Here is a 15,254-nt window from a genome sequence, read left to right on the forward strand (position 1 = left end):
ATATTTCGTCTTCGATAAAAACTCAAATAAGTTACGGGAAAACCTGCTGAACCTATAAATAGAGTATTCTGAGATTAACACAAATTCTAGTTTGACAAAAGATATTACATAACGCCTTGTGATTAGGCTACTGCACCTGACTGTATCAGTATGTCGTAGGTTTGTTCGATTATCCATTCAATTATCCATCCGCTATGTAAGAGGTACAACGTACAACTTTACTTTGTACAACTTGTTCAAATCTTTAGCCAACGCAGTAAGTAAATTTGATATTGAAAGATGACAAACGTTACGCGGACGATTGGTAATATTTTTCGGTATTATAGGGCTTTTTGTTCAAAGTTTGCATACTTTAGTCATCTGATTATGTGATTTTAGTTTCTTTGGAAAAACCAACGTCGTTCGTTTTAATGAGAAACGTCTTTCGAAAACATGCAATATTTAATATTTTATTTTTAGGTTATTCTTATTTGTGGGATTTTTTTTCCTATACGTTGAACGCCTCCTTTTTTAATTATTTATTTTCTGAAAATTTATTTTTGCATCATGTTCCATACAGTAATTTTTTGTTTTTGTTTGATGCCTTGAAAAGTTTTCCTTCATTCAGATTTTGAAAAACGTTACGGGGACTTTGACGTTCGTTAGTAAGGTGAATCTTACCGCCCTAATCCTGCATTTAATTATCATTTATGATAATTAAATATTACAATATTTTCTATTTTGTTGTTAACTAACAAATATATATTTGTTATTAGCAATATTACAAATATTGCTATTTTGTTTGCAAACTTTTGATTAAAATATTCTATTTTGAGAAATATTCCTTCTGGGAAAAATTATAGCTGAACTCAAGTTGATAGACTGTCATTTTTTTTTTCAAAGGTAAAATTTTTTTTACCTTTTTTTTATTTTTTAATTATTAATTATTTTTGTATAATTAATATTTTTTATTTTTTAATTATTTTTTTTAATTATTTTTTAATTATTTATAACTTTTTAATTATTTTCGTTATTATTTTTTAGTTATAATTATTTAGTTATAATTATTTTTTTAGTTTAGCATATTTTATTATTTTAAATAATTATTATTTAAATAAAATCATAATTATTTTTTTAGAAACCTTCCTCTGGCTATCTACATCTCTGTAACAGTGGTTACTTTTGTTTATGTTTTTGCAAATGTGGCATTCTACACAACACTTTCTCCGGCAGAGGTGTTAGCTTCTGAAGCTGTTGCAGTTGTAAGTTGTTTTTCCATATCGGGGTTGTTTCATGAGGTGTAAAGATACGTGATTAGACCAAATTTTTGGTCAAGTGGAAGTTGGTTAATAACAATTTAATTGTTAGCACAAATGAAATTACCTATAGTGAGATTTATTTCTTAAAAGTCTATCACAAGCCCAGATGGGCTGAATTCACAAATTCTAGTCAATAAAGACAGAAAAAACAACGACTTAAAAAGCAAGTATAATATGGCTAGTCAGAAAAAAAAAACTTTTCAAAATGTCAAAGAGGTCAATGTCAATTGACAAAATGTTAACGTCGAAACGAAGTGATTCAACAGTTTTATTCACTTTTCCCCGTTATTGTTGAAATATATAACATATATATATATATATATATATATATATATATATATATATATATATATATATATATATATATAATAATGTAATATAAATCCCATAAAAAGTAAAAAAAATGGAATTCTAAAATTGAAGAGAAAGAAAGCAAAAACAAAACAAAAATAATATTAAATACTAAAAGCAGGAAAATTAATTAGCCAACTTCAAAAAGAAAAAAAATGCAAAATAGAGTAATAGACAGAAACAAAATTCAAGGTTTTCACACATAAAGCATCGGTAAAACAATTTATAAGAGATGGTATCAACAAGTTCAAACCTATCCACTAACTTACTGTTACGGTGCTATCGTGGCAAACGAAGCAAAAATTTCAATATCAGAAATATGTCATTCGTAGGGTCCAACAATGCCTCTTCCAGAAGAAATGGGTAGTACTGGAAAGGAAAAGAATAACTGGAGAACTAAAACTTTGGTACAAACTACACAGATCCTGTCGGATAAATGTACCTTTATTTGGCTAAATTTTGCCACTTGCTACCCATGAATTCTTAACCGCTTTATTTATCAGGATTGAACAAGTAGAAGAAAGAAAACAACCGAAGGTGTTCCCAAGGCCTTGTTTTCCTTTTTTTATTTGCATTGGGAGGGCCTCGACCTCCCAGTGCCTCCACCGAAAAATACCCATTTTCATACTTTGTTTGTTTTACTGTCTTTTTTTCTCCGTTGTTCTATATGTTCTCGTTTGTCTTGATTAGCCAGGACGATTGCGGAAGCTATTTCCCCATGGCTAAAAAAAAATACAATCTGGGGGGACGGGTCTTCTTCATCTTTTGGGATGATGAGTACTGCCACAGTCATAAATTCTACAGATTCTTCTGTGTTTTGACAAATTTGAGCTATGCGAAGCGAACTAAAATACGACAGGCCTACTCCTAAGTCTCAAATAGAAACAAGCTTTATCTTCTGATATGATGATCTGATGCTGATGATGAACTTTATCTTCTCTATCCTTTTTGATGATTCCCCGGTTTTATTTTAACGAATCCAAATAGTCTAACGCAAAGAGGCAAACTCAAAATCTATATACATATAGTCTATATATAATACATATAGTCATTTAATACATACAGTCGTATAATACATATGATCTTGTAATATTGTATGTATGTGTCTGTTTGTCCGTCTGTCCTTTATTCACTGCTACACTGTTCATCCGGTCTCCAAGAAACTTTACGAAGTTGTTGGGTGTACTTTTGAGAACGTTTAAGGCATAAAATTTTCCATATGAAAATAAATTTGATTTGCAAATTTTTTTCCGACTCTGCATATGTTATTAAAATAAATATGTATAGGGATTAATGAAAAATTTTATTCTATTTCGGATTAACTCTATTATGGAAAGCACGACATTTGGAAAAAAAATCGATGTTCGTGTTTATCGTATTATCGTATTTTTCAATTTATGGACTCGATTTCCCAATAAAGGGCAGTTTTCCAATATAATTTTCAGCGAGAGAGAATTTTCTATGGAAGGAATTTTCTGTGGGGGGGGGGGGTGCACAGGGGGAATTTCCTTTAATTACCTTGTTTTGTGATCGGAGCAGCGCGCGGCGTGTGAGCTAGTATTTTATAAAGCAGAAAGAGAAAGAAATGTTGCAAAGAGCGGTGCAATCGTAGTTAATATAATAGTGTGATATAAATATACTATAATATAATATAAAAATAAATATAATAGAAAAATAAATATAATATAAATATAATAAAAAATAAATATAATATAACAAAAAGGATAATAAAATACGTAATATAATGCAAAAGATAAGGTAGTGCTTTTTAAGTCGTAGTCAAGTTAAAGGCAGAAAAAAGAAGACAATAAAGAATCGAAAAGGAAATAAAACAGTGAAAAATTTGAGAAAGTTTAGCATGTCAGTAATTTGAAAAATGTTCACCAGCGCCGAAGAGGGAATAGGCAAATCTAAGACCTCTGTCCTCTCTTCCTGCCCTAATTGTGGTTTTTACCTGTTTTTTAGTCTTAGTTTTTGCCAAAAATGTTGCGTCTAGTACACATATCTAGTACGGGTGATTTTCCTATGGAACTAACAGAATCCTTTCCATGTATTATTTCCAGAATGTTTCTTACTCCCATTAAACTTCATGGTAGCCAGGCGATTGCAATTGCCCGTTGCACGCTTGCTTTTACAATTGTATTATACATTTAGGACCGTGAATGTCCGAAATTCCTTTCTTCTGCGTGGATTCAATTAGCTTTGCGAGTCAGCTTTTCAGTGTTACGCAAGGTATGATGGTAAAAGTTAGTTAGGTTAGGCTTAGTTAATTTAGGTTATGTTTGGTTAAATTTGGTTATAAATATCATAAATGGGGTAAAACCAACCTAACACAACCAAACCTAATCTAACATAACCTGCCATCATCGAACCTTGCATTAGACTGAAAAAGTTGACTAGCAACGTCGACTAAACCCAAGGAGAAAAAAAAGTATTTTGGGCATTCACCGGTGAATGTCGACATTAACCAGATTTCGGACATTCGCGGTAACACATATATAATGTCTTATTGAAATAACAACCCTAATCCGTCCAAGCAATCATTACCTAATCGTAATGAATTGCGCTAAGTTGCTCTTTCGTGTCTTTGGTAGGTTCTCTTTTGGACAAGAGGAGGGAATTAATTCAATTTGCAAAATCGCGAGAAAAAAATGATATAAAATCTTGTGAGAGTTAGTGCAAAAATCACTCCAAAGTGGATGTGAAATTGATTGGAATACTACTCCTGTTGCTAATACTTCGTGCAGAAAATATTTGAAAAATCTGGAGGCAAAAGAATCAAACTACTGAATAGGAATGGCAATTGTCTTTTCTTTGAGGTCTGAAGGACAGATTTTGTTTTAGAGCCAAAAATAATTTGAAAATAATTGATGCACGGTATGTTTGCCAAAAAAAAAATAATCGTATAAGAAGGGAAAGTCATCATCAAAATATGTTTATACATATTCATATTGATAAAAGCAAAGATCATTTGATCAGAAATTACTGGCGGCTATCAAGGGGGAAGGGAGGGCGATAAAATAACACATTCTCGACTAGTTTGGTTTAATACAGCCGATCGTCCGTCATATAAATCCCTTCATTATGTGTGAACCATTTTCAGATTCTCTCTCTCTCTCTCTCTGGCTCTCTCTCTCTCTCTCTCTCTCTCTCTCTCTCTCTCTCCCCCCCCCCCTCTCTCTCTCTCTCTCTCTCTCTCTCGCGCGCGCGCGCACTTTCCCATCCTTGAAGTTTGTTAGCATGTCGATAAGAATATGAACCCTTTATTGCTGAGTCAGTTTTTAGTTTACAGCTTGCAATAAAGCAAAATAATTAGGCTAGTCTAGACTGCTTTGATTTCAAAGAGTCCGTCTTTATTGCTTCACAGTTATATGCAGTAGTGTATTATTTCATTCTTGGGAATATTCTGGATTAGTTTTTGTTTTGTAATCGTTTTACTTTCAGTTTAAAAAAATTCAAATTAAAAGCTTGATATGCATGAATGCTGAAGTTGTCATTTGTCTTTGGGTTATATTTTGATCTTTTTATTGTTTATAATTCATACTAGAATGAGCAGCAAGTTATAAAAGTCAGTTCATTGTTGCGTAGAAAACAAATTCTCAAGTGTTTGCTTTTAAGTTTTAAGGGGAAGAAGAAGAAAAATTAGGGGGGAGGGGGCGAGTGGAAAATATAGAATAAATCTATATTTACACCCTTGTCAAGACAAGCTGGATATCCCTTTTTGTGAAATATTTTATGAATTTTGATCTATTAGCAACTGGAATTTACAGCTATATTGCGTATAAGAACTTGCATTAATCGCAAGTTTACGAAGGAGTTGAATAGGTTACCAAAGGCCTGTCCGGTCCCTGTTGTTGAAAATCAGAAATAAAGATTTTTTTTCATCTTCTTCTTGTTCTTCTTCATTTTGTACTTTCTGAGAATCTAGTATGTTTCTATTCCGCATGGCTTCTTGCAAGCTTGGCTTTGTTCTCGTTTTTGCAATTACAGATTGCCGAAAAAAGTTCATTAATGAATAAGAGCTTTTTGTTTAATTTATTTATAATTTTTCAGTAATTACGACGGTATTTTAAATAACCGTGGGGTATTGACTAGTTGTTATCTTATCTTGGTACATTTTTTGTTACTTATCTGTTATAGCACCTATGTTAAGTTCTTCATTCATTGACGCACTGTAGAACCGGATTCTTCGTCAGGTTCTTTCAGCTTAGCGTGAGACAAGACAAAGACAAGTGACAGAATATAGTTGGGAAATTTATAACTTGGGCTATATATTTGCTCATTGGGTGGGGTGAGGGTAAAGTATTTGTCCAGCCTGAAGTTTGAAAATAAATCTTGTTTCAAAAACTGTAGCACAATTATAACTTACACATTTTGCATGCAGACCCTCTATACTTTACTCTACCCCCATAATGTGCAAAAATATAGCCCAAATTTGTTTCTATATATTTTCATCATATCTCCTGGTATTTCATTAGAATTAGTCAAAGAAACAGGGGTACTTATTAAGAATCCAGTAGTCACGCGAGAAAGACCGACATGCATAATGAAAAACTGGTTTCCGCTGCTTGTGAGGTGTTGATCACTCCGCGACAAAGATTTAAGTTTTTTGGGGTTGGAGGGGCAAAAAAAGGTACCTAGGTTATGTTAGGTTCCGTATTTAATATATGCTATGCTTTACTACTTTTCTCTAGGCTCCTTTTTGATGTTCGCTTTGAAAGGCAAATTATTTAAAATCAGGACTGGTATGCCGGCTTAATTTGTTTTAAGAAAATTTTCCCAGACTCTCATAACAGCTGTTACGTTTGTTAGTTAGCTTTGTCCCTTTTTAAAGACCCTGTTGGAAACAAACTTTTTCCATACTTGGCCAAAGTTCTTTCTGACTCTCTGCAGCTTGCCCCATTCAAGTGCTGGAGCAGAGAGACAGTTCTTGATTTCGTCGGTCATCAAAACTAAAAACTGGAATAGGTTAAATGTCTTGAGTGTTTCGTCTCTGATGAAAACGATGCAACTTGTTCTCAGGTCGTCAAGTGGAGTACATGACTGGGTGATCCCCAGCGATTTGACTCGGGCTATCAAGAAATGGAAACAAGTAGATCCCTTCAGTCAGAACTCGACACTAGTGGATACTTTAAATTCGGATGAGGCCGAGGACAATTCAAACCTTTTCAGTGTGACTTTTTTTAATTGTGACTACATATTTTTCTTCTTACTTTTCAATTTGTATGATTTGCCTGACATGAAGACTATTGACACAACGATATTCTTTTTAAACTAATTATTGTATGTTGTATCAGTTTTTTTTTCTTGGCAACCCTAGTCCAATTTGAGGTGTACTTTTTAATTTCAATAATTTTACAACTAAACCTGTAGCCTATTACGTAATTTCCGTTTTGAAGTGACATAGATTGTATTGGTTTTTGATTCCCTTGAATACGGACGAGAGAGAATCCAGAAAAAATCAGTTCAAAAAAAATACTAAATTAATTGCTTTAAAATTTGCCAGAATTCTTTGTAAGCAGCATTTTTAAGAGGCAAATTTCCTCTTAAAAATGCAAAATTGAAGGGTTTAGATTTCAAACCTAAAAACAAAAACTGGGGGACAAATTTCACAAGCCGTCGCTTTCAAACACACATCAGATTCTAAGCACTCCGTCGCCTGAATTGCTTCGTGAATATGAGTTGTAGCTGTTTTTCTTCGTTGATTGTTTTACAATTTTTGAATATATCTGAATTTTATGACCTGAAGACCATTGATAAATTAAAGCCGGGCTTCATCAGCAGGATTTCCAGAATCCAAGATTCCAGATATTTTTTGACGTCTTGGATACATCGCATCTGGAATATGACGCCTATCCAGTAGCACATCCAAATAATAAAAAAAAGTATTTTTGAACTTATAGGTTCCCGGAATTTTCAATCATACTAAGAAAACGAAGGAAAAAAGGAAAAGAGAAAAAAGAACAAGAAAAAAGGAAAAAAGATTGTGTAAATCCTATTGATTATTCTCCTATAATAAAAATCGAAGCTTGATGATACGCGTGCGGCGGTAGCCGCACGCGCAAAAAATTTTTTGGGAGCATTTAGTAAAAACAGATACGATTTAGTAAATTTTTCCTCTCAGATTTAGTAAATTTTTCCTCTCAGATTTAGTAAATTCTTCCTCTCAGATTTAGTAAATTCTTCCAGGCCAGGGTGGCAACCCTGATTAGCATTAATGAAACTTCACTCCTTGCGTGACTACTGCATTCCTAATAAGTACCGAAACAGGTTCTACTTAGATGAAGAACTTAACATAGGCGCTATAACATATAAGTACTCAAATTTTGTTTCTTATTTTCGTACAGGGCGAAATCCGAATATTTGTCGATGAAGAACTTCTTTATCGTTGTTTTTTAGTGTGTTTGAATGCTTTTGAACACGATTTTCTGTAGTTTCTGTGCATTTGTTTTAGATGACCGTAAGACATCGACTAGCTTTGTTGTTACTTATCTTGGTAAAATTGTTACTGTTGCCATAGGGAAATAAATTAAAAAAAATTTCAACATTGAAAGTCTTTATTTGTTTACTGTTGCCTTGTTTTTAGTATCGCAAGTAATAATTATAGAACTGTTGTTAAGGCTAAAAAAGGCATGTATGTTAAAATTATTCAATCCAAAATCGAAACACATGCTTTACGAAAAATGCAAGTTTTTTTTGGCTCGGAGCGATTAAGTAGTACAACATTTTGCGTCTAGAGGCGCTGAGGTACGCGGGGTCACTTTTGAAGAGTTTTGTCAGTACTTGTTCCGTAGGTGATTATACTTTTTCCAGCATCAAGGAAATTCAGTCGAAAAACAACACATTGGCCACGGAACACCCAAGGATGGAAAAAGTCGGTATTAATAAGCGTAATCCCGGACATGCATATCAACTATATAAAACAGTGTTCCATTGAGAACAAGAAAAAAACGTTGACAATGTGTTATGAGTCGGGACTCATCATAAAGATTTGTATACTTGCACTTACTTGCTAACCTTTAGCAAAAGACAGGCTCCGTCAGATCTTCATGGCACTTGAAAGTTGACAAACTTTCTTGCCGACGAAGAGTTCCATCTTCTCTTACGTCGGTGAAAGCACGATCTGCTCCAGATCAGAGAGATACTACCAGACTATATAGGTTTCGATTTCTTTCTCACACCAACTCGAAACCATGAAAAATGTACTGTTATTTTGGAGGTTCAGTTTTATATATTGCTGTGTCCAAAATATGTATAAAAAAAAGAAGAGAGAAGAAAAGCACAATGCAAAGTGGAATTATCTGGCTTCATTTTTGGATATAGTTTTTTTTCTTTTTAATTTGGGTTACGGACGTGAAACAATTTTGCCTTGGTCCTGGATGGCCTCTCCTTCTTATGAACTAAAGATGCCTCCTTGAATTGTGCATTAATAAAAAAATAGTGCATTTTTTTATTGTTTTGAAAAAAGTGCATCAATACTAATTAAACGAGTCACTTTCGTTTTAAAACCTGTCCCCACAAAATAACTGTTATATCGTATCATCCAGGGATTTTCTCTGACTTAAATTGTGATAAATTTTGTGGGATATGTACTTTTTATTGTGAATCTTCTTGGAATTAATTGTTAGATTGTACCATTCTTATTTAATTTTTTTAAAACAAGTTTTCCTCAATGAAAGTAAAGAATTATGTTTAAACTTCAAACGAACAGAAATTATTCGTATAGCAGAGGAGCTTTCCCTTCCTCAGACCCCGCTCTTTACGGTAAAGTTTTATAGTGCTTTAATAATACTTCTTGTTTGAACAATTGTTCTTAAAGAATTGGACAGAAAGCCGAGCTTTAGGGTAAAGAGTAGGGGGTTGAGGAGGACAATAGATGTGTATATTAACCATTTATGTTGTATTGACAACGTGTTTCTTAAGAACGAATGTGCCACCGTGCGGCATTACGTCCTCTCAAACTGGGAGGTTCAGTACATTTTTTTATACTCTTAAATTGATTGGTTATCTCAGAATAATAATCGTTAGGATTTTGGCCGCTTTGGGGCTAAATCGTAGTTTGGTGCCACAAAATGGCAGAAAGGCCACTTCCATGGCATAGTCATTTTGGCTACATAAAAAGGATACTGGAGCTTTTATTTTCTCTTCAAATGAGCCCTCTCCTAATTATCTTGGACCATTGGCTTGATACGGTCACTTCTGTGAAAAAAAATATAAATAAACACATGTTCGTGATGTTTCTACTGAGAAAAAAATATATGCAAAATTGCACTTCTTTGTAGATAGGGATAGACAGATAGATATTTATTGGCAAAAGAACTATAACAAACCCTAGTGGGCTGAATTTGCATTTCTTAGTCAAAAAATACAATAACAAAATAATGCAATAACAACACATAAGGCCCGTTTTTTTGCACTAAGATCTTACATCTAAGATCTTACATCTTTCTGCAATGACTATCGTTTTTTAACTCATCTTTGTTCTGGGATCTTACAGCTCACTGATGTTAGCAAAAAGTGTGAAGACCGCCACTGTTTTGCCATATAGAACAATGATGAGAGAACTTTGATGATCTACTCATCATTGTTCTCAGACCGCTGATCAGAATGATGAAAGACGTTTGCACAAAAACTACCAAAGATGTAAGATCTTTGTTCAAAGATTTCACTTTTAAGCGTTTTCTGACAAAAGATGTAAGATCTTAGCACATTGGTGAGGGAAAAAACAGGACTATAGTTACCACTGTAACGAAAACACAACAGGTAACAGTCAGAAAATACAAAAGTCATAAATATAGGTCATAATTATAAAATATTTTATAGGTCATAATCTAAAAAGATAAAAAGAGTAACAAATAAAATAACCAAATATTCAAAAATGAAAAAATAATATATACAAAACAGTTTAAATTTTTGGCAAACTTACGGGTTGTGATTTTGGTTGATTTTATTTGTAAAAAAGGGAATAAAAGCTTTTTATATTAAGGTAGAAAAGGATATGGGAGAAAGGATGGGGATGGGTTGGGATACTATACGGGGGTGGCGATTTCTTATGGGTGAGTGGTGGCTAGGAAAGAGGTTTTCAGTACGGGGGTTTATTTGTGCTGACTTAAACGACTTAGGTGGTTGTGCTGACCCAAAACGGAGGCATAAATTTTTTCTCCTGGACTCGAGGGTATCAAGTTTTGAAGTTTCAAGGAGGTAGGAATATGGGACCTTGCCTTCTTTATAAATAATCCTTAGGGCTCTTTTTTGGATATTTTCAATTTTTTTTGGTTGCTTCAATTGAGAGTTCCGGATACCAGAAAGGAAAAGTGTACTTGACCAAAGGACGCACAAAAGAAATATAGACCTTTATTAACTGAGATGGTGGGCAACTAAATGTATTCGAAAGTTTCAGGAGGAAAAAGTGATAAGTTTACTTGACGGAGGATGTTATTTAAATGGGTGTCTCACTTTAAATCAGAAGATATGGTAACACCTAGGAGTTTAAAGGAAGAAGCTGAAATATCAGGAGGAAAAGAGGATGAAGGAAAAGAGGAGAGGACTTCGGGAAACTGACAGATAATATGGTGGATTTGCAAGGATTAACCGGCATATCAAGAGAAGAAGCCTCGCCTGCAATGTCATGGAGGATACCCATTCGATTGCCATAAATATTTTTATAACACGTCTCTACAACTGTTAAGTCGTCGACAAATTTCCACCTGTCAGGGCAATCCATTGAAAGGCTGTTGATCATGACGGAAAACAGGTGGGGGCCAAGAATAGTACCTTGAGGAATACCATTGTGAATACGAAGGTGGCTGGAATAGCAATCTTGATATTTGACTGCCTGTGATCTGTTACCATAGCATATATTATTACGTAACCTAACCTAGGTTACCCCCCCCCCTAAACCCCCAAAAAACAACAGTTTAAATATCATATACGCAATGAAAACCACACTATGCATTGCATTACTATATAGCGGTGTCTTGAATTAACCCGTTAAAAACGGGTTTTTCGTGACTGATTTCCATTGCAGTATATAAAAGAGTACGTTTAATACAAGAGTACCCAGAAATTTATATATGTTGACGGCTAAAATGAGTCTCCAAAAAAGGATAAGAACAAATCTGCTTGTATCACATGAGAAGCAAAATTATGCCACGAACTTCATAATTCATTATGTCCGAAAACCTTTACGAAGGGTCTCAACCCTCTATCAAAAGAAATACTGGTAATAAGGGCAAAAAGATCTTCTTTAATGAATATGGTTTTCCTTAAATGGGATGGAATTTACCATACAACCTTAAGGTACGAATTTTAAAAATCCTATTAACAAATCATGTCGTACATTAAGGATTTCGTTCTTTCCCATGACGTCCGGATGAACGATCAATTTTTCTATCCATATCTCAAGTGGCGAATTTGTTTCAAAAATAATTTGAAGGTTCCCCAAGAAGTCCCATTGGTATATTTATACCGCCTGAAGCTCTTCAATATACAAAGTTGATAGGATTACTCGTTTGTTTAGAAGAAAAAAAGTTATTTACATCCCGATATCGACTAACTTTGCCAAGATCTCTCGTCAATTTTGGCAAGCTGTATTTCATATCAGCCAATAAAATCGAAGGTGTGTAACTTGATGGCACTGACGAATTTGGCATTTGACAATGGTGTTGAATTATGTATGTGACAGACCATTTAAAGCACGTGATAGACGTAACCTGCATAACTTTCTGTCAAAATAAGAGATTCATTTACGTCATCGGTATATGTTGAAAGTCTGGTAATATATTGGCAAAAGCATTTATATATATATATATATATATATATATATATATATATATATATATATATATATATATATATATATTTCAGCCATGACAGGGGTGTAGCAGCTTCATTGGAAAGGGTCAATGTCAAAAGTTTTCAGTAATTTTATCATCAAAAGTATATATTTTTATGTCGTCATCACCAAATGAAAGGGCGCATCCCACACTTTTTCTTGAAAATGGTTTAGAAAGATTCTTCTTTTAGAGCTGTATCTGAATTTCACATTTGGAGGAGTGTATGCAATTCATACGAGGCAGGAAAATGAAACATATTTCAGTGCTTGTAGCCCAAATACTACATAGCTGTATTTCTACTTTCCAAAATGAAGCCAAATTATGTAGCTGTGTTCTACAATTTTCATCAGTTTTTCAAAGGTTGAACCACAGAAAATTGTACCCATTAAACTCCAAAATTCTATTTTTGCTATCCTTTGAAACCCAGAAAAATAAGACGGGTTCCAGTGATTTCCCCCCGGAAATTTCCCCCATGGGTGATTTCCCCCCCCGGAAATTTTCCTCCGTAGGAGATTTTCCTCCGGTGATCCCCCCCTAGGAGATGTCCCCCCCACTGAAAATTCTCCCGTCCCCCTCTTGGAAATAATCGCCACCGGAGATTATCCTTGCCTCAGACTTATTTGCATCGGATGTCACCCATGGCTCGAAAATTGTTGGAAAATTCTTCTCTGTCTCGGCGGCCTAAATTATAAGAGCGAGTGGAGTACACTTTTTAATCGTCAAGTAAATAGTTGGTTACACGTATACATACACGGTTAAAACGCTACACTTTAAAACTAATATTTCTTGCAATAAGCCTCAGGTACTCCAGCGCCCCGACGTTGCCGTAGTTTCCCATCTGTCGTAGAATTCTGGCATTTAATTACATACTTTTTCTTAATTGGTTCATAGGATTGTCCCGCATTTGCTTGAATCACAATCGCCTTGTTAAGTGCTTGTTCGCGCTTGAGGATGTCCAAGAACTTCCAAAGGCTAGGGTGATGACCCGAAACTGAAGACTGCAATTTTCTATGATAACCCTCAACATTGTTGTTTGTCCTGGGGAGTTCATCTTTTGCTCTGTTGAACATATTCCAGACACGAGGCGGAAAGTGCAAGGTACTCTCCCACTTCCACGCATTCTACCGATGTAGTTATCTACAGTGTAGGTGATGGATCGGCCCAAACACATATGTTTTTCTTACTAAAAATAGAGCTAGGAGGTCGGAATCTCCTATGCGGAAATTTCCAGGGAGGGGGGGGGGGAATCTCCTACGGGGGGGAATCTCCTAGACCCAAATAAGACAAATGTTTTCGTTTTGATGAAGAATTATTTCCAAAATCTTTAGACTGTGCTTTTCTATCTCAGGTTTTTCTTTAGAGGGAACTGGCCCCAAAACGTTCATTCCTCATTCATGCTTCTTACATAATATACGTGCCCTTAATGTGATTTTTGCGGGTGTAACTGTGGTGTTCTTTAACGTAAGCTGATGTCTTTTCTGATGTAAAAAAGAATATAAACTTTAAAATGTTTTTTTTCTCTGTGTAAGCTTAGTCCCCCTCGGTTAATCCTTTGCTCTTGCCCTTTACCAAAGATCATTGCACAAGACTAACCCTAGAAACTTAATTGTTGGAAGAAGCTTTATAGTAGTGTTTGATTTGCAGATCTTGGGCGGGGGAGAGGGTCTCCTAAAGGAAAGTTTTTCCGTGTCTCCAGGTTTCTAGGTTTGCGCTGGACTGAAAAAATCAATAAATCATAAACTTAAAACTGAATTCTCTTTTTTATTTCTCTCTCTTTTCCTTAGTATCTAGGACAAAGAGTATGGCTAACTTACAAGAGTTAAATCTGGCGCTAGTGTTGACAAAAGACTTTCAATGCCATCTAGCGTTTGGTGATACTTATCATTTTTCTTCCACAGCAATAGTAAGAATAATTAATTTAATTTGTGGTGTGGTGTCTGACCTCAGTTCCTGAAAGAAACACAATTGCAAAGCTTGAAAAAATGCGAAATGTCGCCAAACGCTAGATGGTGTTGAGGGTTTTCTGTCGATGCTAGTGCTAGTTTCTTCTTTTATCAAGTTACCCATACCATTGGATCTCGGTTACCATACTTTATCCAATATCCTTATTGTGTGTTAAAATTCATTTATCAGAACAAATGTAACTGTTTTTGGCAAAGTTTAAGAGTCAATTACCATTTATTCTATTGAGCTTTGTGAGCGGGTTTCTTAAAAAAAAAAGAGGTGGTAAGAAACTATTTTTCTTACTCTACTATGGAAGCTGTAACCTATGCTTTCGGTTCTGTCTATCCTGGCTTGCTCTTGCTAAATTTACTAAGGATAGAACGGTTGTCTGAAGGCTAGATGTATTCTCTGTAACAAATAAGTTTCGGGACTGCGTGAGAAATAATAACGAATATTGGGTATATCAAAGAGGAGACTTGGCTGATTTGATAAAATGATAAAACGGAACGAATAACCGTACAAGGTGAATTTAGCTCAGAATCTATTTTGACTGGAATGTAGGTAAGGTACTATCTAGTACATGAAGAGTGAATAAAGGCCGTTTCTTCATTATGCCGATGTCAGTCAAATTCAACCGAGTGAGGTGTCAATGAAAACAAGCTCTAAATTGCCCAATTTGACTATCTGTAAATTATAATGGTTTTTTGTATGTTTGGGGAAAAGGGCTTCCCCAGGAAATATATCGCATATAGAATATGTGATATATCATGGAGAACCAAATTTGGGAAATATAGAATAGTGAGACGGTATCCAATGCTCTCTGAAT

At 34.6% G+C, this 15,254-nt stretch overlaps 1 protein-coding gene across 4 annotated transcripts in view; it reads left to right on the forward strand.

The window, feature by feature from the left end:
* Nucleotides 1–15,254, forward strand: part of LOC148939874 (Y+L amino acid transporter 2) — a 126,178-nt gene that overhangs the window by 80,828 nt on the left and 30,096 nt on the right. For all 4 annotated transcript variants that reach the window (XM_089106160.1, XM_089106163.1, XM_089106162.1 and 1 more), the window contains one exon: nt 1,118–1,241. In XM_089106160.1, coding sequence (XP_088962286.1) covers nt 1,118–1,241 — 124 coding nt within the window. The remainder of the gene's footprint in view (nt 1–1,117; nt 1,242–15,254) is intronic.

This window comes from Artemia sp. Qi Xiang Cuo, chromosome 20, assembly GCF_049724085.1.
Source record: "Artemia sp. Qi Xiang Cuo chromosome 20, ASM4972408v1, whole genome shotgun sequence".
Lineage (NCBI taxonomy): Eukaryota > Metazoa > Arthropoda > Branchiopoda > Anostraca > Artemiidae > Artemia > Artemia sp. Qi Xiang Cuo.